General features: G+C 41.9%; 2 protein-coding genes across 2 annotated transcripts; both read right to left on the bottom strand.

Annotated features, from left to right (window-relative positions):
• Positions 1-5,000: 5,000 nt before the first annotated feature.
• Positions 5,001-19,053, bottom strand: LOC108886791 (ubiquitin carboxyl-terminal hydrolase 31). Its single transcript, XM_018681828.2, has 16 exons — positions 17,369-19,053; positions 14,181-14,318; positions 13,913-14,001; positions 13,038-13,130; positions 12,640-12,775; positions 12,255-12,405; positions 11,856-12,036; positions 11,656-11,767; positions 11,469-11,563; positions 10,827-10,904; positions 10,562-10,691; positions 10,095-10,214; positions 9,777-10,002; positions 9,498-9,656; positions 9,235-9,387; positions 5,001-9,140 (listed from the first exon to the last, which is right to left on the bottom strand). The coding sequence occupies exons 1-16, from the start codon at positions 17,903-17,905 to the stop codon at positions 7,597-7,599; spliced, it is 3,942 nt and encodes a 1,313-aa protein (XP_018537344.1). The 5' UTR covers positions 17,906-19,053; the 3' UTR covers positions 5,001-7,596.
• A 568-nt stretch (positions 19,054-19,621) lies between these two features.
• cog7 (component of oligomeric golgi complex 7) lies at positions 19,622-26,362 on the bottom strand. Its single transcript, XM_018681832.2, has 17 exons — positions 25,854-26,362; positions 24,671-24,819; positions 24,379-24,495; positions 24,087-24,255; positions 23,886-23,968; positions 23,672-23,794; positions 23,395-23,593; positions 23,164-23,291; positions 22,870-23,024; positions 22,627-22,743; positions 22,405-22,470; positions 22,114-22,300; positions 21,851-21,991; positions 21,560-21,643; positions 21,354-21,468; positions 20,932-21,075; positions 19,622-20,769 (listed from the first exon to the last, which is right to left on the bottom strand). Exons 1-17 carry the CDS (start codon positions 26,017-26,019, stop codon positions 20,603-20,605), a joined length of 2,310 nt encoding a protein of 769 aa, XP_018537348.1. The 5' UTR covers positions 26,020-26,362; the 3' UTR covers positions 19,622-20,602.
• Positions 26,363-26,813: the final 451 nt, after the last annotated feature.

Here is a 26,813-nt window from a genome sequence, read left to right as displayed (position 1 = left end):
ATACAATAAATTCTTTGTTGTGCCCATAAACACCAGTTCCTACTTGTACATACACACACACACACACACATACACACAAACTCACACAGTGGAGGATGGTCCAACCTCCCTGGGCGGCTTGTCTCAGATTGGATGTCAGATGCTGGAGACAGCTGCACTCATCACAGCTTTTATGAATACATTACCTTTTATGTTCATCCAAACACTAATTTATCTTCCTCAGAAAATCAAACAGGACAGACATTCACTCACCAGTCCTCTAGAAAATTGGAACTTTCAGAAACTGCACTGTGTGTAAGACAAATCTCTGCAGCCAAAATAACTGCAAATCTTTCAGCTGGCTGGTAATTCAAACCTCGTCGTTGACAGAGTGTGTGTGCATGTGTGCGCACGCGTGTGTATTTTTGCTGTCTGTTTGTGCCCGTTTTTTTTTTTTTTTTTTTTTTTTTGAGCAGAGATGGCTTATGAAATATCAAAGTGTGTTATTTGCCTCCATGAAACTCCACAACATCAAAGACTTTCCCCCTCTCCCACAAGAACCCAGGAACCTCGAGTTTTTTACTCGTGCAGCCTCGTCTATCTTCCATCTCAGTGTTGCTCAAAAGGCAAAAGCCTCTAATGATACAAGATACACGATGGAGAGAATGCTGCCAACTAAACGAGAGGGGGGGGGCGATCAACAACTAAAGCAGACACATTTTGGTTGATGATTGACATCCCTGCATCTTTTTATTATTCCTGTGATGTTCATCCAGACACACTGATGCCAGAAACTGTGGCCTCACACTTTGGCTGATGCAGCAATCTGGTGATATGCGCCTCTCTGCCTGCCAACCACCTGGCTGGAAGAAGCATAATCAACCTCTCAGTCAATCATTCCTCGCACAGCCAATGGTGTAGGATGAGTGTCAGAGGAAGCATGGCAGACATGCGCTGGCTGTATGTCCAACTTTGACACTTCACACCTTGCTCTCTAGCATCCTGACGAGTCCTCTGTATTGGCAAGGCCTTGGGATTCCAGCTACCCACTGCTGTGCATTATGTAGAAGAAATGATTGTGCAGCGTGTGGGAGGAATGTGGCTGCTGGGTCTCAGACATTTAACATTTATGGTTTTAATAAGTATGTCTTCTGCTGTTTTAAGGAGAAGGAGCACTTAGTTGCCCAAAATGTCAGTGAATTAATTAATCAAAGCAGTTTGAGGGAAAAAATACACTAAAATTAAAACCATCTCACAATTAAAGCTGCAAATTGATACTAGGCTTGGCAGAGGAATGACAGAAATTATATCTGATATATATATATAATGGTTGTATTGCATAAAAAAGGCTTTTGTGATCACAAATGACTCCTCAAAGGTACTATGAGGATTAATCCTGACAGTTCACAGGAGATGCCTCTGGTCAACCAACAACAGCGCAGTCTCCTCGGGTGTTAAAGTTGTTTTCAAGGCACCACTCACTGCTCGGGGTTATGTAATTCCGCCGTGGATGTCCCACATGACACGTTATGTATATTGCATTGCCTAAAAAGCAGCTCTCTCTCTTCGACTGCACTCAAGGCTTGCTAGATTTTTCATCTCCAATTAAAAGCAAACTAAAGTACTGCATTACTGGACTCAAGAGAAGAGAAATAACTGACATGCTCGCTCCCGACACAACTGAATAATTGAATTTGTTTGCCATCCGGCAGAGAAAAAAAGTCTCACATTGAGAATACATTTAGTCACGTGTAGGTTGTTGCTTAGTGTGATGCAAAAAAATTATATGCTGAGATGATAAATTGAACAGGAATGATTGGAAATAACAAGAGAGAATTGGTAGGCCTATTTTTGGAGCAATTTTTTCCAACTCTGACAGGGACCAACCAAAAGACACTACTCCCCAAAACACAAGGGTGGTCCTGAATAAAGCAATTTTTCTTTCTTTTTGCTGAACAGATTTTTCTAATTTCTGGCATTAGAGTAATCTTGGAATTTTATTGTTCTGCCTGAAACATTAACTTAAGTTGTCCATAAATTAGTACTTATAAACTGCACAGTACATTGTACCTCTAATATCACTAATTTTAAATATATTTTCACCCTGAAATTTCCACAATTAGCTTAATAATAATTGGCTATTATTCAAAGCTAGCCTATGTAACAGCAGCCACTCACAGAACAGATAAATAGAGCCCCGGGAGTCACGTGACTCGGTTTGTTGACAGGAAAAGCCTGAGCAAAAATGAATGACGCTAGTGCCGAGTTCAAGCCGTCAGAGTTCATGCCACACTTAAAATCCACGGAAACTGAACGATGTAGAGCAAAACCTGATAGATTAAACATTGCTGACCCTTACAATGCCATGGTCTGCTTTTCATGAGTACTGACAGGGCCGGAGCGGACAATGTTCCAGACCTGCAGCATCCAGACTTTTACAATTACCAGATCACTGGACGGTTAGAAATCGTAGTAAAAGTAAAATAAACAAGATACAAAGTTAGGAAGCGTTGACTTCTGTACCTGATATGCAGTGATCACTTCATAAGCGGAATCCGTTGCCTGTCGGTTCTTTATCCAGAGTCTATGGTCGGCTCCCATCGCTCCGTGTTCGTTAGCTCCCGTTTTGTGGCAGTAATCCATTTTTGTCATCTTTGTGGCTCCTTGAGAATCCGATAAAACGCTTTCCCCCTTCCTTGTCCACGAGTTTTCAGGCATCCCGGGGCACAACAGCTACCCACCATATTCACTTTTTATAAATACGACAGAGACAAGTTAGCTGCTAGTGGTACCTGGCAGTAATTCGAACAGCGCGCGTTCCTGCCGATATAGTGTGGTTTTAATTTCCACTGTTGCATGGCGGGATTGCGTGACGTCAACTATAAGATCTTTTAATCAATCCAGTTGTGTGCACGTGCCGAATAAAGTGTCACATTTTACATGTGCGGTATGCCCAAAAACGTGCCCTAAGGCGTGTTTTTACACTTAAAGTCTATTCTCATATGTTTTAGGTTTTACATACATATAAATGCCTCCTGTCAAGACAGGGTGCAGTAGTAATAAAATAGAAGTCACGGTAGCTATAGGCCTCGTGCTTAGCTGTAGGATGGTAGTAGTGCAAGGAGAAACTTACTCAGTTTTGTCTGTTATTCAGCAACGTTAAAGTTTGCTAACATTAGCTAACATTAGCCATCGTAGGCTAGTGGTCATACCAGACCAAGGCTGTAGCAGAAAAACCTCTGAGTAAAGGCATATTGGACTGAGCAAAAGTGAATTTTAATGCTTGTGAATTTAACTTTTCATCATTTGTAAAAGAGTGAACATGCTCTTCTCTATTTTAAAGCAAAGCTTTGTTGTAAATTTCTAACTTTAAGAACATTCTTGAATGAAACTGGAAGAATGTATTGTCTCACAATGCTGTTTGATTCTGTTGCACTTTTTTGCTTTTTTCTGTGAAAAGCACCTCTGAATGCTTTCTGATCTATAAATAGCAACATACCTGATTTGAGAGGTATTCAACTCATCTACTAACAGCTGAAGATCAGAAGGTGGACACAAAATCATAAATATGTGTTCCCAATCCCATTCAATAGCCCGGAAAAAAAATGATATTGTGCATTTATACTGTTCAGTATTGTTCAATTTATATTATGGTGGTGGTAATTGAACTTCTTTATCATTTTTGATTGAGTTCTATTGTGTTACAATATGATGTAAGATATACTGCATTCTAATATCAAACAATGTTATTGTTAAAATGCTGCCACAAACATGGGCCTTAAGAATTATGCTACAGAGTTAAAGGAACAATCTTTGGCTAATCTCAAAAGTATTCTGACATGACAAGGTTTACAATATTACAGGGCTATTGGCTTGTATTATAATGTATTATATTTATGATATATTGGCCACTCCGTGTATGTTGCCTTCACCACAGCAGTCAACGCATCGATCCAAACAGCAGGCAGTGAAAAAATGAAAGCTAATCATCAAGATCCAGCTCATCCTCTCCTTCCATCCAGGGACATAGTTTCTCAAAATGGAGACTTTGCAGCAGCATTAAGAACTGAATTTGCCCCTAGGAGACACAGAGATTGGATTGATCAATAAGATTAGATTGCCTTTCTACAATGCATCAAACACAATAATGTAGCAAAAGCAAAACATGTAAACTAATTCAGCATGTCAGATGCATTATGTTGAGGAGTCGAGAAGGGTAATGTCACTATTTGTGTGTTAAATCTAGATAAAAGTTGCTGAATTCTCCACTGAGGTCTTGCTAATGATGTTCTCTTGGAGCTGATACAATTGGCAAATGATTATTGATTTCAGCACTAGAGAAGCCTGGCTCCTTTACAGAATGATCTTGTGCTGGGTTGCAGTCTGTGGATTTTCTAATTACATTCATACATGCATATTAATTGAACAACCTTGCATTTTTCATTAGAATATGAGACAAATACCCAATTCTGGTTAGACAAACAATACAGAGCCTTCCTGCTGCATGTCAAGAGAAGCATGCTGCAGTCCCATCACACCACAGGCAATTTTTAAAATTTCATCACTTCTCAGACTGCACAAGAGGTGAGAAGTGAGAGGGTGAAAATGTAATTCCCAAAACTGATGACTGTTATACAAAATTACAAGAATAGAAAGACAAAGAGGCAGCATTAACTCTTAATATGCCCAGCCTTGGGCCAAACTAATAAAACCGCAATTGAATCAGCTCTAAATAAATGATGGTGCTGTAGTTTAATAACATATCATCTCCCTCAATGACAGCATTGGATTTGATGCTACTATATATCTTAATAATCCCACAAGTTCAAACTGAAGGGCATTTCTCAGGGACAAATTCACGTTGAGTGCTGCTTTATTTCCCTAACTCATTATTTTTGCGTCTGTTGGGATATTCAGGCAAACATTGAGCACCACCAAGTGGAGGAAATGAGATATGTGACCCAAAAAGTAGCTTGCACAAAACCTGTAAATGCAAGGTTCATATGTCAACAACATTTCATTTCATGACATATTTTTATTTTGTTCATGTTTATCTCGCATTGCTTAACCAATGCCAACACACACTGCTACTCCCCAAAATAAGATCAACACAGTACATGTCAGAAATTACATTATATCACAGAATACAAATGTAAAAATAAAAAGGTTTACTTGTTCTCATGCATTTGTGAAAATAAATAATTCCTCATAGCATTTCACTATACTTATACATCCCTCTCATATCATCAACACTGCAAGGTTTTACTTGAAGTTGAGGTGACGTACATAAGTCAGTTTGTGTACTGCATGTGTTGGGTGTAATACCACAGTATCAACGCACTGTAGCCACCAGGCACTGAAGATAATGTTTAGATGTATTCTGCACCATGTGCCAGAAGGCTGTATAAAGTAGTTTATGGTCCGGCTGCTTGGGCTAGTGATGAACACTCCTCCTTTAATGTGACACTTAGACATTCAGTAGAACTATAATTGTGATGTATATAATAATAACTCTCTCTTTATGAATTTGTATTTGGTGGGACTCCTGGTACAAAATTAGTCAATGTTGCTTTCCAGGGCAATTTTTCACAGTGAAGCATTTTACAGATTATCTGTCGAGTCAAGATATTATGTCTATTTTAAGTTTTTTTGAGACAGGTAAGTGGTTTGGTCATACAAAAATTAAAATCAAAACATCAAATTTTAGACAGTATATTGCACATAGTTATTTTTTAAGATCTTCAGACAAAATCAGAAGAGTGAGGTCAGCATCGTCGTGTATGGTCCCAGCTTAACCTGACTAAATGTATATATTTAGGACCAGAAAATAAGCCTGTAAATAGGTCTTGTCACTTTAATGTGTAATTTTAATCTCTCAGCTCTCAGAGCTCAAATGATTACAGATGATAAATGAAAGTTATACCACAAGTTGTAAACTGCAGCAATGTATTGTTGCCACCACCATATATAAAAAAACTCTCCTTTTAAAACGTGTTAAAAGCTGGAATCATGAGGGGAGAATGTGAGACAAATGAATACAATACAGAAAACATTAATTTGCAAGTGAGTTGATTTACTTTGAGAGGGTGAATGAGCAATACTTATCATTCATACAAAATGTATATTACTTTGAAGAAATGTGCAAACAAAGCTTTAATAAAGTATGCCTCGACATGCTCTCTGATGCTGGCATTTGGAAAAATATACAGTTAGAAATATATACACATCCAAGAGTAGCACTTCTACATACTCAGTGTGGGCATTAGCAAGAATCTGCTTGCATAGTTAAGTGCATGCATAAGCCATTTATCATGCAACAACTGTCATATACGTCATGAATGGTGATCTCTTTTTCTCAATCTATGTCAGTGCGTTCAGTGTTAAATCTACTTGTTAATGCAAGCTAAAGATGTGAACAAGCTGTGATGTCACACGAGAAAGACAGGATGGGACTGACTCAAACACACCATAATGCTCTATGTACATGTATGGTGCTCGAACGAAAGGCAAACCCAGCTGTCTTTGAATGCGTTGGTCTGTGTGCGTAGTTTTTTTTTTTGTTTTTTTTTACATTAACCCTGTGTTCATCTGAGAGGAATGTTTGGAGGTGTCTGGCAGTCTGAGGAGGCTGATCCCCATGAGGAACATGGCAGGTTATAAGTGTTGGCATCAGCAGCTGGAGGGCAGAGGTGACAGATGGGGGTGGGGAGGAGGTTGTCTGAGGTGGTAACGGAGTCATTACTGGTAAATAAAACACAAACATTTACGAACCATTACAAACCAAACTCTCCAGACATTTAACACCGACGACACATGCTTCGTTCCTGCACTTCTCCCCGTCCTCTCGATGACTGGCTGATTTCGCCTGCACAAAAAACACTTCTTAAAGGCTGTTGCACAATTACTACATCAAGGAGCATATGTAAACAGCAGTTCAGGTTAAATAGGCTTAATTGTGTTTTACTTGAAATTACATTTTCAGTGCGTAATAAATATTAAAATTGAATTATAAATTTACCAACACCTGCAGTTATACAATTTAGATTAAATACTCCACTATGATTATCTGAGGCACTGATGTTTGTTGTTGACATATGGCTCTCGATATTGAAGGAGAGCTGTACATAAAGATTTTTGGAAATAATTCAGTGTTTCACTGCATCAGCATGTTAAAAATTGCCAGTAAACTTCCTTTGGTGACTGTGTAGTCCATGTTTGATATATCTCAAAAGTTTCTTTCCACCATTATACTTGCTTTCCATCTTGTGCAAAGTCACTTTTTATTTTCACCTCCTACTGAGATGTACTTCTCCCAACTATGCTACAGACAGGAACAAGGCAATAATTTCAATACATGTGCAGTCCATGCTTATTTACAATACAGTATAATATTCCTCAAAATTAATGCAATCCATACAAAGTGCTTTGTTAAAATCCATTCCTAAATAACTATTTAACAATGTGGACATTAAGTGTCCAGTATGGCAGCTGGTATTCAGTAACCACTAAAAAGCTACAGGGGCTTTAAAGATGTTGGTCAGACACTTGGTCTAGTTTGATGGTTAAAACACCTCAGAGCTGCACTTGAGAGATTGTTATCAAGTCCTCAAAATAGCATCACTTAGACTTCTGGCTAGTTTGTGTAGAGTTGATGGGGATCTTCCTGGACTGCACTGTCTTTTTAGCAGGCTCTTTCTTTGAAGGGTCTTTTGCATTGGCAGAGGACTGTGCGGTTGTTTCCGCTCCAGAAAGCTTGGACTTTGTGGAGGGCACCAGTGAGTGCTTAGCTGAAGCGGATGCCTTAAAGGATTCCTTGTCTTTGGCTGTGGTTGCATTAGTCTGGGCCTCCAAAGCCGCATTCTGAGCTTTCCTGCTCGCTCCATGTGCGATTCCCTCTTTAGCTGCGTCTCCACCACTATCCTCCGAGCTTCCTTTAGCTTCCCCCACCCCTGATTTCCCACCATCAGTTGACTTACGGGTCTCTTTGGGCCTCAGAGCAGTTTTGAAGAAAGACAGACCTTTGTCCTCTGTCTTACTGTTCCTACAAGGTCCCCTTGACGGTGGGGCTGCGCTTGCAGAGGAAACACCCACGCTCGAGGATCGGAGACTAGTCATAGAGGAGCTACTGCTTGAGCTCCGGCCCACTGCCCTGTTTTCCGCAGCCCGGCCTGACCTGCCCTCCACTTTACTAGCAGCGCTTGACCTGGAGGGAGGTCCTCCGTGGTTAACCTTTTTCTCTGAAACCGCACTGGCATGAGAGGAGTCACGGCTAGTGCTCCTGTCTGCTGCTCTAGTCCTTCCAGAGGCTGAGCTTTTCTCGCCTCCACCCCTAGGTGATGTCCTCCTCTGAGGGTGTGAGCTTTGTAATCCTGGAGAACCACTCTTCCTCTGCTGGGCAGAGTCAGGACGTAATGCTTCTGGGGTTTGAGAAGACCCTTTCTTGGAAGGGGTTGCCGTTCTCGAGGAACCAGCCTTACTAGGTTTAGGAGGTCCGTCGCTTTTGTCCTTGAGGTTCAATGCTGGCACTGCGCTCTTGGTCTGTGTTCGAGACGGTGACTTATTGATGGCTGGGGATGCAGGAGAGAGAGAGCTGGATGACGTCGAGGAGGTGGCAGGACGCTTCTTGGGGCTCCTTTCACTCTCTATTCCGGTCTTTGCTGAGGACCTTTTGACACCAGCGCTATCTGCAGCCCCATTTCTTTGTTTTGGCTCTTTCACAGCAGCCCCGTGTCGAGGACTAACCTGTTCAGCAGCAGTGACTATATTGTTGTTATCCCCAGCCTGGATGGAGCTCTTCTGCTCTGCCTGCGCCACAGCCTTGGAGTGAAGCTGCTCTATCAGCCTCTTACTGCCAGGATTACCATCCAAAGCTGTAAGGGCCGATTTCCCCCCCGATAGTTTGTCTGGCTTAGGTGACCCAGGGAAGCAGGAGGTTGACACCTTGTTATCAACCACCTCCCCTATCCTCTCCAGAGTTGGGGAGGAGGAGTGGGATTCCAGGGAGAAGCGTGAGGGAGAGTTGGAGCGGAGTTGGAGCTTAGCAGAGTGGGACCAGGACGGTTTTGTGCCATTTTCACTGAGCACCAAAGGACTAGCGATGGAAGATCTCGAGGAGAATGTTTGCCTTTGCATGCCTCTCACTGCCGAGCGGCTCGATAAGCCTGCATTATAGAAAGATAAACAGTGATATTAGATTCTTTTGAAAAAATATTCAGGTTCATCTGAATCATGTGAGAGATCACCTCTGTCCCTCACCATCATCCTCACTCCGTTCACCAGCAAACTCAGCAGACTCTGAGAGGGAGGCCAATGAGGTGCGTCTGGAGGAACCAGACGAGGCTTGGCTGGGTGGACGGCTACCCATCAGCCGACTAATCCAGTGCTCACACAAAGAAGAACTGGTGGATCCTAGAGACCCAAACAGAGAGTGACTGAACATCCTCAATATATTTAGTAGAGAACACTCAAACATGTAGTGTTTGGCAGGGAGTGTACAGGCAAATATAAATTAAAATTACCTCCCACAGAACTGTTGGCAGACCAAGAAGGAATTGTGGCACGTCTTTGATAAAACAAGATGTAAGCAGTCTGCTTGCAAACCTCATCTTCAGATATGGGATGAACATCACTATCATCAAAGCAATACCACTGTCCATCAATGGAGTTCTTACAGTGAGCTACAAGACACAATGCAATAAAATATTAAACATATCACATGAAGCTTTTATATAAACAAATTCAGTTAATACATCAACCATAGGGACACCTGTTATTGGTTGTGTACTGTGCTCTGTTACCTGTGTAATGGCCTCCCTGCATGGTCCCATGATGGTTACACACCGCATACAAGTCATAGAGGTAGTCCTCTGGATCACGGCCCATCCCATAGGGCCGTCTCCACGGTGACCAGTGGGAGGGGAGGCTCCAGCTGCTCTGGCTCCTCTTTACCATGTGGGGCGCCATGTCCATACCCGTGAGCGGGAACTTCACCATGTTCTGCATCTTCATCCGCCGATCCCCATCCTGAAGGACACAACAAATTTGTTGTCTTATGTTGTTTTTTTTTTACTTTTAGAAATCTAAGCATTTTGGCACCTTCATTTGCAAGAGTGTACCTGTCTGAAGCGCTTCAGGTGAAGTATGAGGATGTCTGGCAGGGTCCACAGACTGAGCTTGATGCTGCCCTGCTGAAGCTGCTTGCAGTGCGGACATCGCCATGCATCATCAGGAGCGAGCTGAAATCAATGTAGAAACAAATCAGTTTTCAAAGAGTAACTAAAGTCTAACTCATGTTCTCTTGTTTGTTTTTTTTTAACGTTTGTATGTTTTTGTGCAATAAAAGGTATGTTTTTTAAACATTTCCTGAACAGTATCATATAGCAACAAAATATGGAGTATGTAATTGTACTGTCATCTGATGTTTGCGATTTTTACTTGTCTGTACACACCAACCCCACCCCCTAATTGTCAGCATGCAGCAAATAATAAAACATGATAAAAAAGCTCTGTTCCACATATTTTTTCAAAATCAGCGATTTTCTAACCACTGCTGTAAACTACACAATACAGTGTTTCACCCTACCTGTTCCTCTTTGGTGTAGAGTTGAAAGCACTGGGCGAGTGAACACGTCTGAGGCTGCAGGTGCTGCTCCTTTACTTGACGCACACTTTCAGCATCTGGAATGTATTCGTCCTCGGTTCTTTTGAACAGACTGCGGGCATGACATGGCACAAGTCACACAGGGATCACACAGAACTTTTATTTTATGTATTTGTTGCTTTGAAAGAAGACACAACACATCATATTTATTTTTGATGTGTTGTTTTTGATTTATTTCTGGACTTACTAGTCTTTTGTCTCCTTGTCCCATTCAACAACAATTTTGACATGAGGTGGCCCTCCAGGACCGCAAGACTTGAATGCCCTGTTCAAAAATAGATTAATAGAGATTAGATTAATCATACTATCCATTTCAGACATTTAGCTGATACTCATGCATAATTATAACTGCCCAGAGTAATTTGATCCTACACTGAGGCAAGTTTCAATTTGAGACCCCCACTACTATAAACTGTTTTGAAAGTGTGTTTTGAAATTGCACTTTGGATTTAGATGGTTTTAATAGGCCCTGACATGCAATAAATGATAAAACAAGCACTATAATATGCCAAACTTTATAATAATTAAGGTTGGAGGTTTATTTTTTGTTTGCTTTCTTCTAAATGTGTCAGTATTAAAGTAAATGTTTTTTTGTTCCTTCATTTAAAAAAATCCATGAGTAGCCACAGAGGTTAGTACCCTCTTAGAAGAAAATCCATAAAAATAAGACAAGCTATTATACATATTTCAACATCAATACCACTGAAGAGTCGGCCTACATACTGAAGCTCTTCAATCAACTTCAAGTGGATTGAACACACTGCGAGATTTATGTAATGACCATTCAAGTGATGTAACGCTCCCCCTTGTGGTGATTAAGTGACATTACCTCTCCACAGAGGGATGGCAGAGTGGCTGCTCCTCCTGAGGCAAGAGATACGTGATTCCAACCACTCCTACCACGCGCAAAGTGAAGGGCCCCACCTACAGATCATCAAGACCATGAGACATTATAAAATATACCATATAAGCATGATGAAAGGATTATCAAAATCAAGAAATCTTCATGTACGTACCTGCACAAAGACTCCAGGGCGCAAAAGATGCCGCATCTTTTCCAGGATCTCTTTCTGAAGTACATCCCATGTCACTGTGCGCTCCAAATACAGAATAAATGGATTGCCAAACCTGCAGAGAAAACAAAAGCAGTAAGGCTTTTAAGAATTCTTTGGGATAATGATGGAAATTCTCACACACTGTTGCTCATTAAAAGTACCTGCGTCCTTGCTGTCCAGCACAGGCTCTGTTACAGACCAACAGGACAATCTTCTCAGCCTGTCCACTGTTCTTATTAGGACTCTGAGGTGGTGTTGTAGGCTCTTGTATTTGTGTTGATATCCTGTTGTTATCTGTGCCATACTTCAGGTTGTTCTGGTTGAGATTTGCATGCGGGCTCCCTGAAATTAACACACAAAATTAAAAGTTACAGGTTATAGTAAAAGTGAAAAGCACATGCTGCCCTGAACAAAATGCAGGTCAGTGTGTGTTGCATCTTCCTGAATAAAGCCTCCCTCCAATATTTGTCCATTTCTAATCTAATCTCCACTCCTACTGCCTTAACAAGACATCAAGTGCTAAACTAATTTCTCAGGGGGGAATAAACAGGATGTTGTACCGCCTCGCTTGGAGCGGATCTGCTCTGGTCTGAACAGCTCAGGTGTCTCAAAGGCAAAGATGGAGTCGCTCTCCTGAATGATCTCAAGGTCGTCATCATCGTCACAGAAGGAGCGATGAAAGCCGTCATAGTACATTTCTGTGAGGACGATCTGAGCAGAGACAGAGAACAAGAGCAGGGTGTGGGTCACATTTGGACTAATTAAACTGAGAATTAGTAGTGAATAAAATTAATGAGGTATTAATAAATAAGCCAAATATCAGAGAGACTTCATAACCACCAAATCTTCTCATTGCTAACTTAAAACAGTCCTCTATCCAGTTTCCTCAAAGTAGCACACACTATGTTCAATCCTCTTGAATTTGATACAATAATGAGGCAGCACCTGTTGGGCAGGGATTTTGGTCTCCTGGGCCACAGCTTGTCTCAGCCTGGACACTGTGCCAGAGAGAGGCACTGCCACCCCGACTCTCATACAGTGGGAGCACTTTCCTTGGTACACCACTGTCACATACAGTGGCCTGCAACACAGACAGACTGAAATTAATTGGCTGTTTCATAACCACGGCCAGACTGATGTTTCAAAGACAGACCGCATCTTCTAATTTTAGCCTTCTCCTGTCAGATCTTTCGTGGTGTTCATCTAGGCTGGGTTTGACACTTTTTTAATGCTGGGTTCAGACTGTATCTTGTCTCATTGCATTTTTAGACACAGGGACAATTTCTTTTTTTTTGTCAGATAGATATTGTCTTACTCATAAACTAGATACAGAGCCACCTTACCGTGTGTGAGGTACCGGGATTGGCAGTGAGATGCAGAGGAAAGGATCAAAGGTGTTGCTCTGTTTCTGGCAGTGAGGGCAGGTCAAGGAGGACCTACACAGACACATGACGGCAATAAAACAATGCTGCTGGAGTGCTGTTAAGTGTATAATTTTAAAGGAACAGTTCAGTGTTTTGGAAAGTAGGCCTATTCACTTTCTTGCTGAGAGTTAGATGAGAAGACTGACACCTCTCTCATATGTGTACATATAGTAAATATGAGCAGCAGGTTAGCTTAGCTTGGCATAAAGACTGGAAACAGCCAGCCTGGCTCTGGCCAGTGGTAACAAATCTACCTACTTACTTCTTAGTATGAAAACAGCACACTGTGGTTATTTGCTGAACTATTTATTACTGAAGTCTACACTGTTTGTCTGTGCATTTGTGACAAGAAGACTCTCTATTGTGCAGACATGAGAGTAACATCATTTTTCTCACCTTACTCTCAACAAGTAGTGAATTACCCAAACTGTTAAACTATTCCTTTGTGGAATACATGAATGAAAAACCTAGCCTCCACTACCAGCTATAGGCTGGTCATAATAATGATATGTACAGTGTGTATAAAGTAATAAAGGCAATAGATCACTAAGACACCAAGTTTACTCCTGTTCAAAAGCTATGGGAAAAATCTAGTAAGTGAACCTTTAGAAAGTTTAGAAGATTCCATCACAAAGTTGTGTTTTATGTTTATATGTCGCCCTTGACTCTGAAGATAAAGGATGTTGTGGACACGCTTTGATTTTCAGATAATTAACATTTTTGTGAGCTGGTAGTTCAATCAGTATTTTACATTAAGTATAAACAGATTATGTAACAGTGATTGAAAATGTCACCTGTATTGTGCCTGAAACAGCTCCTGTACAAAAGAGCCAGGTGCTGGTAGTGGAGATCCTTCAGGGGCATTTTCTTCTTCTACTGGAGGCTGTAAATATAAGACAGACACTGAAAAATTATTTGGCAAACAAGCTCAATAAAAATGGTAAATAATAGCAGCAGTGCAGTTTATAGTATTGCTACATGTAGTTTGCAGATTATAATGGTCTATAGCAGAACATAAAGTAATCTATACTGCAGTTACAACATATAAGTGTTGCTGTGTACCTTCCGGGGTGGTCTGCTGTCAGGGTGGATGATATGATTGAGGTCTTCATGAACTCTATCCAGCAACCAAAGGAGGAATTCCTGGGCATCGTGCTGAGAGTTACCTCTGAACTGAAGGGCACTCTTGGACACCACATTCTGCAGCAGATAACAGCAGAATAAATAAATTAGGTTTTAGCGCATGGTTCCAAAAACAGAGATGGTTTAGTAGTGCTACTTCTTTTTTAGATGTTGCCTTATCATGAAATATTCAGTGTGTCTGCACCAGGACAACGATCAGCACAGTCCTAAAGGTCAGCAGAGGTGGTGGTGATGTTAAGAGGTACGGGCGTTGGAGAAGCTTTTTAAAACCAGGACACGGACTGAAAATCGACAGCTTAACCTCACTAACAATTAGCCATCGCAGATGACAAAAGTGAGTGCTGAGAGCCGCTCAGGCTGGCAGCTATAAAGTCACCTCTGCTCACCAGCTATCAAATGTCACGCAAGGTCAAAGATGAGCGCCGTGTGCCTTTCCCACCCTCTCCCACGAGACACTCTTCCTCATTTTGAAGGCACTACCGAGGCAGCCTCAGCATTTTGTACAAACCGTGATGCAAACAAAGAGCTAGCCTTCCTTCTGTGGCTTGACCACAGAGGCTGTCTTTAAATAAAAGTCTATTTATGAAACTAGACCTGAAGCTTGCCTCAGCGGATGTCTTCGATTATGAGACAATTTTACAGAAAAAACAATTGACAGATGTAGATACAGAGTGAAAAGTAGAGCAAATATTAATGATGCAGTGTTTTCAATTTCTGTATCTCTTTGAAACAGCCCATCTTGACAAAAAAGTGAGTCCTATGAATTGTCTCAAGGTTTCAGGTGAATAAAGGAAAGCTTTCAAATATGAGTCTAATCTTTTCTATAAAAGAAATCAGTGTATGTGACAAAACAATTGATGATGCTCCAGATAAAGCTACAACAATGTACAAACATTTTGGAATTATGGACTCAGCTGAGAGTGATCTAATTGAGAGTAAGTGCTTAGAGAAAGAATGCAGTCAGATAAGAAACCTTTTACATTTTATACCACTGTGAAAATACATTCTTATTTATGCCTAACAACAGCAACTATCATATGTTACCAAACATTTACTACAGCCAATATGTGTATTTCACACTATTACTTGCTATAAATTCAAACTGATTTTGATTGATTTATGTCCTCTTATTTTTCTGTTAATAAGGTGTTTTTATGGGATTGAGGAAACTGATTATTCCTTCCAAATCATTTCTTTCAAATCTGTGGTCACATGATTTCCTTTATGTATGGGTACCTTTAAGGCCTGGACCACGGTTTTAACCCATTCTATCATTACCACTGTCCACATAGTCTACAGTCATGCTGATAAAACTCATTGAGTACGGTTCAGTTCCCTTGTGTTGTTTACAGACTACCATCATGTCGGATTTGTTTTACTATCAATCACATTATGGAATTAAGTATCACTTTTCACGAATGGTTAATGGCTCTGCTAATCATCTAGGAGAGAGTCTGTGTAGATGGTGCTCTGAGGCAGTTTGGACAGTGTACAACAACATAATCCTCAAACCAATTGCTTTGGAGAGAAAATGGATTCTGAGACACAGTGGATAATTCCCCTTGTATTATCATTATTATGGATGTCCTCCTAATGATCTTTAAGTGCTCTCAGTTTAGGCTCAGATTGTGGTCTGAGGCCAGGGGCACAAAACCATCACATGTGCATGCTGAGCTGTAATGCACACTAACCACGGAAATAGCATAAAGTCCAATTAGCAGGGGACAAAGTATGGGGGTACTTAAATCCACATATTTGATTTCTTGAGAAGTCACAAAAAATTTGACTGCCTGTCCTGTCAACCATATTAGGAACAATGATATCAAAAACAAGAGTTTAGATATACTTACAGATACCTGATAGTGCACAGTTGCACTTTATTTCCCTACACAGTTAACATATTCAGGGCTTCTCACTCTGAAGAGAATAATCTATATCCAATCAGACAGTTTGTACTCTGGCTGGCAACCAAAGGTAAAAAAAAATGGACAGAAATAGCAACAGTCAAGAAAAAGTATTGTGTTGTATGGCCCTGTTCAATTTAGTTCCTCCCCATTATGCATTTTGAACCTCTGAAAGAAGAAAAGAGCTTATCAGACGCAAAAACACGCACACACAAAAAACTATTCCTGATGAGAAAGAACAAACCTTTGTGATTGTGACAGGCAAACTTTTCAGAGCTGGGATACGGGTTTAAGAGGCGAAATGATGAAAAAGCAGATGAGGCTGGAACAAAAGCTGATGAGTGTGGGACAGACAATCAAGCAGTTCAAAAGACAAAAACAGATGAGCTTTATTACAGCTCAGCTCTATGACTCAACAGTCAGCTAAAAAAGCCTTTAAAAGAGAGGAGTTTTGGTCTAGGAACACTGACTTCGCCTGTTCAATTTGGACTGATTCTTTTAAATGGCTGATTTTAAGCACAAATAAACTGTGATCACAACTGTGGGCTGTGCTACAACTCTAGTATGGAGACTGACTCCTGACAAAAGACAGAAACTATATCTTGTTTTGTTATATATAGAATATGGAATGGATGGACAACACTATTGCCAAGGCTGCTAATCACAGCATATGACTCTGTTTGCAATTATTCTGACAAATATACGGAATATCATATTTGACCAGGAAGGCCAAAACACCTGTGTATAATGTTGTCAGCATCATCAGAAGAGAACACAGCCACCATTAATTTAAGCTGTGCAACATAGCTTACTTAGATGCTACTAGCCCCACTTTTCATGTATTATCTATAAGGGTTGAAAATACAAGACACTAATCTGGGGCTGAGGTAAAACTGAGTATCCAGTAATGTCAGTGGTTACAATGCTAACATTTGGATGCTGATGGTAACAACAAACTTAACAAAAATCAATAAATGTGAGAGGATGAAGCTTCAGCTAACTTTCAGTTTGTTTCAACTTCTTCTGTTTGTATAAAAAATCAAAGAGTTTAAAATCATCTGTGAGCTTCATTCTAGCAAACTATAAAGGCAGTTAAATTCATGTGCGCCACACTTGTCCAAACAATGCATAAACGTGCATACATGTGGCTTCTGCTGGAAACAGTATATGAAGACCAGCAGCTGAGACCTCTACCCAGCCTACCTTGAAGTCTCTGCTGTGCTGAGGTGTGTACTCAAACGTCCACAGCGCCCGGACCAGCCCGGACAGCTGCTCCGTCACCTCCCCCGCCTCGTGCTGCTGGCTCCCCTTCTGCTTCTGTACCAGCACCCCGTTGGACTTGGCCTTTTCGCTGTTGCCGGTCGTCTCCCCTCCCTTGAACTGCTCCAAAGCCAGGTACTCGGCGAAGAGCTCCGTGTTGCTCAGGCACTGCAGGATAGCGTTCATGAAGCAGGTGTTGCCATGGTTCTTGAGTCCGGCGACCCCCGGGACCTTGTCTCCGAAGGGAAACCCCCCGCAGTCGCTGTCGTCGGACGGGACCGAGCCCCCGGTGGTGGTCGGGATCAAAGTTGCGTCGTCCTTCTCGTCTTCGGCGGCCTGCTCGTCGGTGCCGAAATGAGACAGAGTCGAGAGAGTCCGGAGAACTCTGTTCATAAAGCTCCCCACGGAGCGGACAGAGCTCCTCCGGAACAGCTTTTTGCTGAAGGATTTCTTCTCCTTGTTACTGACAACTTTCGACATGGTCGGTCTAATGTGGCTTTCCCCGCTTTTTTTAACGCCTTAAATCCAAAGAGCCCCCCCCCTCTCTCTTATTCAGAACATCGCCTCATCCTCGTGCGCAATGACAGCTCCTTCACTTTTAGATGTTTCACACGAGGCCTGAGCATATTTCACAGAAACACAAAAGGCCTGGCAGTTCCTGGCATCATATCATATGGATACGGTAAAGAGAAGGATCAAATCAGCCCACTTGCAACACTGCGTCGGATTGCATAAACAGCCTCCATGGAGAGCCACTATTCGGGCGCTTTACATGAATGCCTGGGGTAGTCCCGCACCAGCCAGCAGCCATCATCTCTAGCAGTAGGTCCGGTCAAATAACACAACCTGTGCCATCGTTTTAGACACAAAAACAAAGGCGCTGTGGATGACTATAAGTGGACACAAAGTCAGACATAAACATCAAATCAGCCTTTCACAATTAAGAAGAGAGTGACGAGCGGGATCCCTCATCATTTATTGAAGAAACCGCAGCTCCACCCTTTTTTAAAGGTATTCCTTCACCTCTGGTCGTCAAATCCGCGGCGACGTTAAGAACCGACGGGTCGCTGTTATTTACCCAGTGGATATCTTCCCTAAATTGCCTTCACTGTGGACGCGCTCGCGGGAGCTCTGCCAAGCCGAGGAACCCCCCGACCAGAGCGGCACAGCCCGCCGCTCCCTCGCGTTCGGCAGCTGCAGCCGCGGAGCATGTTTTCGGGAGCCAGATGTGAAAGGTGAGGGTTTCGGTGTCCCCATCCGAAAGTTTCTGAGCAGTTGTCTCAGTCTTCGTGTGCCTTAATTATCATCCTCCCCTCCTCCACACTCTCGGATGGGATTCACGGCGAGGCCGCTTCTCCCGTCTCCATCATCATCTGTAGGCACCGATACTGCAGGCAGGGCGGTAACGGCTGACGTCAGGGCCAAACACTGGTCCATGTTGGAGGAGAGCAGGTACAGCGGCATGTGATGCTGGATGATGCTCCGTCCCCATCTCTGGACAGCATGGATACTGATGAGCACCAATTGGTTAGCAATATATAATATATATATATCACATAATTACTCTGAATAATTCTACAAACTATTCAGTAAATTTAACATGGTAGAGCTCGAGCCACAAGTCCTTATATTGCTATAACATTATGGTTCAAGTATTAGCCTTCTAGTGTATTAGCCTATAGAGATTTTTATTATTTTATATTATTAAATATTATATTATTAAAAAATATTGTTACAACTAAAAATCGCATTCAATATTCCACTTGAGTTAAAGTGTAGAAGTATTAGCAACAACAAGTGTTTTATACTGATGAATAGGGTTAGGGGTTTGTATGTAAAATCTTAATATGACAGCTATTGTAACTACAGCTATCAGATAAACGTTGGAGTAAAAAGTACAATTTGTATTGGGTATTTTCCATTCTTAATTATTTTGATAATTTAAAAATTGTTTTAGTCGTTAGAGGTCACAACTTGTGCATCAAAGCCTCCCAGAGTCCAGAGTGGCGCCTTAAAATTTCTTGTTTTGACAAACTGTCCAAACCCCACAGCCATATAAAATTCAGTTTACAGCCATATAAAATGAAGAATCACAGCATCTTTACATTTCAGAAGGCGGAACCTGAAATGTATAATAAATGACTTATCGATTATCAAACATCCACAAATTAATTAATCAACAATAATCAGCACAACTTCAAGTATTAGATTTACTCACTTTGCCAGAAAACATGGTGCCATTCCTCTCAGGCAGGAGTCTTACCTGTGTGTTACAATAACAGTCTTCTATTTCTGTAAGTATTCCTCTGACAGTTGACTGTGACAGACATGACAATTTTCATGGCTTAAAGGTGCAAATACATTCAATATCAGTTAAGAACATAAGATTGTATAAGAAGACATTTTTAGACATTGGACACACAATCTGCATTTGACAAACTATGAAAAAAGCTCATACATTTATTAAACTAGATCCCCAGTTTATTCAGTCCCCCATTTGATCTAGAGAAGAAAAACAGCTTTGTAAAATAATGCAACAGGCTATTAGCGCTGATGTAAATGTTTTATGTGCAGATTTTAAAGATACTGAATGGAAAAATAAGGAAAATGTCCCCATGGAGATTATCCATATCTTTTATCCAGCCCCTACTACAATGTGAGAGAGCGATCATCTCCACCATTACTTTTTGAGTGAACTGCTGAATGTCAAGCTCAGTTAACAGAAAAGAATACAGCTCATATCAGAAATATTACCTTGATATAATTTATTATTATAGATGAATTATATTTGTATGACAAGTAATTAATGACAAATAGTCTGTCATTACATCTGTCATATAGAATTCAAATGCTTTAACACATGCCCTGATGTACATTTTGTTACTTCCTCAAATGCTTCAGCAGCTTATAAATGCAGAGATTAAAGATGTAGAGTCAAGACACTTTCACCTTTTGGCTTGACTTTGAAGGCATTATCACCGGTAAGACATCACTTATAGTCACATTTAGTTCAAAAATTAATCAGTATAAAAACATCTGAACCACCCTGATTTCAGTTTCTTAACATTCCCAGACATCCCATACATACAGTATTTGGACAAGACTAAAAACATAAAATGCTGCAGCCCCAAACAATCCAGAGTCCAGTTGTACCTACAGAGTCCTTCTCCCTTACTGTTAGTAGTCGATGCAGCGGAGGGCAGCGATGGTGGAGGCCAGCCGACGAGGCAGCAGTTTGGCGGTCTGTCTGTAGTTCTCTGGTTTGGCCCTCAGCAGGGTGACGATGTGCTGCAGGGCGCGGGAGGGCTGCAGGCCCAGAGCATCCATCACGTTGCTCAGATAGTCTGTGGAGAAAGAACCATACATTAATGTACCCTGGAGCCACCATTTCATTGCATTATTCCCTGTGACTGTTCATAACAATGTAATTATATATTGTTGTTTTGATTAGCTATCACAAGTCGTTGCTAACTGCATGTGTGTATCCAGCATTATAGTTACTGTACCGATATCTGTGGCCAGCTGTTTTGTGGAATGGGTGCTCAGCTGGGGGATGAGCAGGATGGCATCACAGTATGTCTGCATGGTTGCCCGAGCAATGGAGCCCAGCCAGTAGTCCGCTGTGTTGTCCAGCTCGGGAAGGTCGTCACCTGAAATAGACGGCAGATGACGTTTCAAAAGTGCGTCACTTCACAGAGTGGAAGACAGTGATGCAGAGACATCTTTGGATAGGTTGGTGTGGGTTGGGAAAAAATAGGGAGCGAAAGATGGAGGACAGAGTTCGAAACGGAGCTTCAGAGCTGTGGAGGAAGTGTGAGAGGAAAGAAAATAAGGCAGAAAAGACACAGGGGGAAACAGGGGGAAAAAAAATCCAAATATCACATGGAGAGACAGATTGAGGAAAGAATCAGAGCTGATGGTCAGTAACCTTGCTCTGGAGGGAACGGCAGCTTCCCAGCGTGTAAGGCCATTTCTAATGCCGGGTCCTCCTGTGTCACAAATGGCTCCAGGTGGAGCGGCAGAGACATCAGGTACTGCCCTATCTGGAAGGGGAAAACATAAAATAATATATATTTCATATAGCCCGTGTTGATCTGCACCAAACAATTTATATTTAGATCAAATCTCACTAACATTTGTAATGTATTCCTGCGGTGACAGGCTGAAAGTAGGCAGGTCTTCCGTGTAGCTCTCTCCAAAACCAGGAGCCTCTTGACTCTGATCACAAACAGAGAGTGCAAATCAAACAGCAGGAGGTGAGATTAAAATAGATACGATGATACTTCAAATGCATCGGCGCTCAGATGTACCAACACTCAAATGCATACTCGCACAGACAGTCCAAAAGCTCTCGGCACTCATGTGCTCAAATCGTATCTATCAGTATTTGAAATCAAATAAACTTGAAACTTGACACTTAATCACCTCCATCTTGGAGACGAGGCAGAGCTGGTGTTTGATCTGCAGGAAGACAGAGTCGAAGGCCAGCTGATTGGCCTGCTGGTTGAGTCTGGTCAGAGCTGCTCTGGGCTCAGCTAATAGGTTGGAGTTACCGGTGCCCTTCTCCTGCAAGACAAAGGGAAAGAAATGCATAAAAACAGCTGCAGAAAGTCTTTGGTAAGAGTCAGTTCTCTTCAGAAGAATTCAACAGACTTAATGTTATTCTGACATCATGCCCTGCTCCATACCTTTAATGAGTAGAGGACTTCCATCAGGCTGTTATATTCAGCCATATTGCCCCTCTGAAGGTAGTTATATTCCTGCCAGGGGTTCTTGGTAGCACTCTTCCTCTCTGTAGAGCTGGCCTCCTGGATGCCTGTCAGGCTGCGGGGGCTGTACGACTCTGACAAGTACTTCCCTGCTGTACCCAGGATCCTATAAGAGGGAGTGGTTGATTACAAAAAAATGTATATGCTTCTTCTGACAGGTGTGTCTCAATTTAAAGTGAAACATGAAGGAGCAGCATAAAAGTTTCTTACTTGTTTGACAGCTGCTGCTCAAATGCTCCACATTGTCTAAGTAGCTCTCCACACGTGGCAATAATCCTGTAGAACGCAACAGAAAAACACTAAAGAATGGGAAACATCTCACACGCTGTGAGGCTCAAAGTAGTAAGAGGTGAGGACAGTTTTGAAAAAGGATGAGAAAAAGTCAACTGGTATTTCACTTGGTATTCTGATCTCAAACATAAGAGAGTTCACCTGACTGAGTTCTGGAAGGCTGTCCAGTCCTCCTGGAAAACAGATGAGCTTGGTGTATCCTCCAGCTTACACTTCTTCCTGATTGACTGCAGTGTTGTGGAAAAGTCAGACACATACCTAAAAAAAGCACAGTGTTAACACAGGCAACATAAATCAACAAGACAAATTATTTCTACTAATAAAGCAAAGGAGTTAATACATTAAAACACTGTATGTGAGAATGTGAGAATAAAAGGTCTTTACTTGGTAAAAAGGGCTTTGAGAGCTTTAAGGAGGCCACACACAGCCAGTCCATCAGTCAGTTTGACACAGCGGTCCACAGCAGCACTGGCCAGGCCAAACAATTTGCCGACAGAGTGGCTCAACTCTTCTACACAATCAATTACCTCCCCGTGCTCCTAAAGAGAGGACAGGGTGTGGAGTGTGTGAAGAGTAAGTGACAGGAAAGAGAACACAATGAAAATGGGAGGGAATTCAAGCAAAAATGACGTGTGTGTACGTGTACGTGTGTGTGTGTGTGTGTGTGGGGTGTGTTACCAAAGGTACAGCGCTGATCTGGATGAGGAGGTGAGCTTCCTCCAGATCCCCATACTGTAGTTGATAAGATTTATAGGGGTCATACAGCACACAGACCAGCTCATTCACCTTCAGCAGGTTATTCTCTCCTGGAGAAGAATCACAGATGTAACATTAGGTCCTACCTCACCATGTCTACAATAAATACAGCTTCTTTGTTTTGGCTTTATAATTTCACTGCATTGCACCGACCCAGGTGAGGCAGCATGGCGGCCTCCAGGCTGTGTCCGAAGGTGGACGTGGTTTGGTGGAGCTCCAGCAGAGTGTCGAGACGCTGCTCCTGGGCCGCCCGCTCCATGGCTGTGCTCAGGCACACAGCGATGGACGGAACCATGGCCCCCAGAGTCTGGATCAGCAACACCGTCACCACCTCATATGGGTTCTTGAACACCTGTTCAGCGATAACAAGTTAGGTTGTGCTTGGTATTGCATGTTTTTCTGACTGGTTACTGTCTGTAGTGTTGCTGACCTGGCTGCTCCACTGCAGCTGGGAGTGCCATGTGGAGAGCAAAGTGTCGTAGAATTCAGACAGCTGCTGATTCAGACTGAGCTCACTCTGAGACAGATCCTGCCACATGCTCACCAACTGGCCCTGAAGAGGCCAAAACAAACATTAATTCACAAAAGGACATCAACCAAACAGGTAACAAAGAGGAGGGAGAGGAGAGGCCTGTCACACCTACCTTGTGACACTTATAGTAGTAGGCAAGAAGCTGTGGCATTCTATCTATCTCTGTGAAGACTTTAACAAACAGCTTGGCTTGGTCTGCAGAGACAAAACACGTAAACATACAGTAAGTATACTTAGTGTACACCGACAGTGAACAGAGGAATGGAAGTCGGAATAAATGTATGAGACAAAAGCACTTCTTGCAGGTTTTTACCTATAGACATGGAATTAAAGGTCGCTACTATCTGTGGGCTGGCCAGGGCCTCCAGTCTGTTTTTCAGAGCCTCCAGGTGGACACACTTCTCAGAGTAGTCTGGTGTGTCCACCAGCATGGCCAGACTGTTCTGCATGCTGGTCAGCTTAGAGGAGATCACTGCAAGGTCCTAGATGAACAAAGATTGCTTATGAGCAATTAAAAATGTTGATGTATTTTTCTGACTGTTCACATCAACTGTCTGAGACAAGGCTTGAATCTGTGAGGGGGCAGTTTATGCTCTCATTTATACCTGTGTTTTGAAGGTCTCCTCAATGTCTGCACTCAGTGTGCTCCATTTGTCCGCTTCCTGTAGAGCCTCAGCTGCCAGCTGCATGCGGCTCTTCACCTGATCTATCTCCACCAGGACCTGGTGAACAAAATCCACACAAAATACAAGTCATGCCAAAATATCCTCAGAGCACCTTGTGGATTTTATGCTACTGTCATGCTTTGGCTGTTGTGCTTTAAGAAATTAATAACATATACTTAGAGAATGCAAATGTTTATGTAATTATGTCATAGTGATGGAGAAGCTCAAGCACCTGCATTGACTGCACAGTGTCCTGCTCAAACTTCTTGATGTCCTCTTTGACCAGGACCATTTGCTCCTTGAGGAAGGAAGCCTCCTGTTTCACAGCCTCCACATCACGCAGCACCCTGGGCATATTTTGGAGGGCCTGGTTACTGCTCTCTACAAACAAAAATACATCAGTTACTGAAGGACATAACAAGAATATTATAACTTTTAAAATATTACACCAGACTTGGTGCCATTCTCCTAGAGGAAGAAACTGTGAACAGTCATTGCATACAGTTCTCTTTGGTATTGGTTTTAGGAAAAAAAAACACTACTGCAACTTCTACAGACTGGTGTGATTTCTCTGGTGTGTTTCTCACACATTAATCACTATACACTTATTTGCCAGTTTATTAGACACACTGATACAGTTCAATACAGCAGTCCTGCATTAAATCCCTTCACGAGGGTTGTAATACTATGACGAGATGTTGATTCAACTGATTCTATTATTTCATAATCCTCCTTAATACTAACAAGGGAAGCCTAAGTAATAGAAACACCTCTTTATATAGTGCAATACAATTCAACAACACCACAAATTACATCTCCTAAACCAGCATCAACAAAAACTGGACGTTATAGTTTTCCTGATAGGAGGATTTATTGCAGGACTGTTAAGACTGCATTTATTTTAGGATTTGCATAAACAGTGTTGTCCTTGAATGATTCCTGAATTGGACTGAAACGCTGAAAAACCTAAATCACTGTCTCTGTTGTTGAAATTTAATCGTTTGTGTCTCAAGACTGCACAATTTTCAAACTTTCTACAAAAACATAAAATTCACTTTTGTAAAGGAAAACACCTCAATGCATCAGTTTCCATGCTGACGTCAGCAATGACGGAGAACTATGCGGATATACTGATATGCTCTATTGTGTAGTCAGCATGCAGCAGTGTCTAAATGAACAAACCACAGCAGAAATAACAACGGTGACACACGGTCAGGTTGTAGTTTGTGGAAGCTGTTGAGTTATAGTTATGTTAAACTGAGAAGTGCTTCTAATATTAAGTCTATCCTACACACAACACTGGCACTCTTGTGGCACTTGAGTAAATATTATTAGAGGGAGGTAGCAGGCGAAAGAGGACACTATATAAACAGGTAACGTGGCAAAGAAGTACTAGTTTACTTAAGCTAACTGACCCTCAATAGCATTGTTGACTTCCTGGATGAACAGCTGCAGTTTCATGACCAGTGTGGCTGCGTGCGTGTCCGCTTTCCCCGGCGCGTCCTTCTGCACCACCTTGAAGGCGCCGTTCACCCAGTCTTTCACATCAAAATCATCGTCCAGGAATTTAGAGAAATCCATCTGGCCTCTCCTCTCCTTCACCAGTGCAGAAAGCTGGGCGGTGTTCAGTCAAAAACTCTGCTGCTGCAGCCTGTGTCATCGACCCATCGCTAACGCTGGGTTAAGCTAATTTTTCCCAAACAATGGCTTCGACACGAATATAAAATAAATAGCCCAGGAAAATGAAATTATCATTACAACTAAATATAGTTCCAACAAGGCAACGGCTTCCTCCAGAGTTGTTTTTAAATGTCTACAGCTTTAAAAAGAGAAAAGTATGGACATATTTCTCTGTTAGTGTTGATGCTGTTAATGCTGCTGACACTTGACAACAACTTCCTCTTTGTGCGTTCTATTTACCTTCCCCAGAAACAAACGCCAGCAGGACAAACGGACCTGCTGAATAAAATCTTGTCAACAGAATTACGGACATTTTGTCAACAAAATATAACAAACTGTGCGTTTTAAATGCATATGTATCACATATGAACGAGAAAGGAACGCGAGAGAGGAACACACAGAGCTTTAAGCCGTGTCACAAATAAGTACATCCATGCAGGAACGTTTTCCCCCCTCTGGCCTTATTATGGTACAATGGGACTTCTTTGCCCAGGAACTTGTCTCTCAGGCAGCTATTCCTCCAAAACATGTTCTACCCATAAAATATTTCGATCGCTACAGTTATGTTACATCATTGAATATAGATAGGTCAGCAGTGAATGTATGCACTCTGCCTCCCTCTTGAGGCTAACAATCATAAACCACTTTAGATACACTGCTAAAACATTTTTTAAAAGTTGCATGCAGCTTTATGT

This window comes from Lates calcarifer, linkage group LG23, assembly GCF_001640805.2.
Source record: "Lates calcarifer isolate ASB-BC8 linkage group LG23, TLL_Latcal_v3, whole genome shotgun sequence".
In the NCBI taxonomy this organism is placed as follows: domain Eukaryota; kingdom Metazoa; phylum Chordata; class Actinopteri; family Centropomidae; genus Lates; species Lates calcarifer.
This window is presented reverse-complemented; position numbering and strand designations above follow the sequence as displayed.

Bases quoted from the DNA above. Each gene is read 5' to 3' on its own strand.
- LOC108886791 (XM_018681828.2), bottom strand. From the start codon at position 17,905: ATGTCGAAAGTTGTCAGTAACAAGGAGAAGAAATCCTTCAGCAAAAAG. The intron at 12,406-12,639 runs GTGCTGCCTCAT...GTCTCTGCTCAG, and splicing joins CCAAAATCCCTGCCCAACAG to ATCGTCCTCACAGAAATGTA. The intron at 9,657-9,776 runs GTAACAGAGCAC...TGTGTCTTGTAG, and splicing joins GCAGGGAGGCCATTACACAG to CTCACTGTAAGAACTCCATT.
- cog7 (XM_018681832.2), bottom strand. From the start codon at position 26,019: ATGGATTTCTCTAAATTCCTGGACGATGATTTTGATGTGAAAGACTGG. The intron at 24,256-24,378 runs GTATAAATGAGA...TTGTTCATCTAG, and splicing joins AGGAGACCTTCAAAACACAG to GACCTTGCAGTGATCTCCTC. The intron at 22,744-22,869 runs GTAAAGACCTTT...TGCTTTTTTTAG, and splicing joins CTCAAAGCCCTTTTTACCAA to GTATGTGTCTGACTTTTCCA.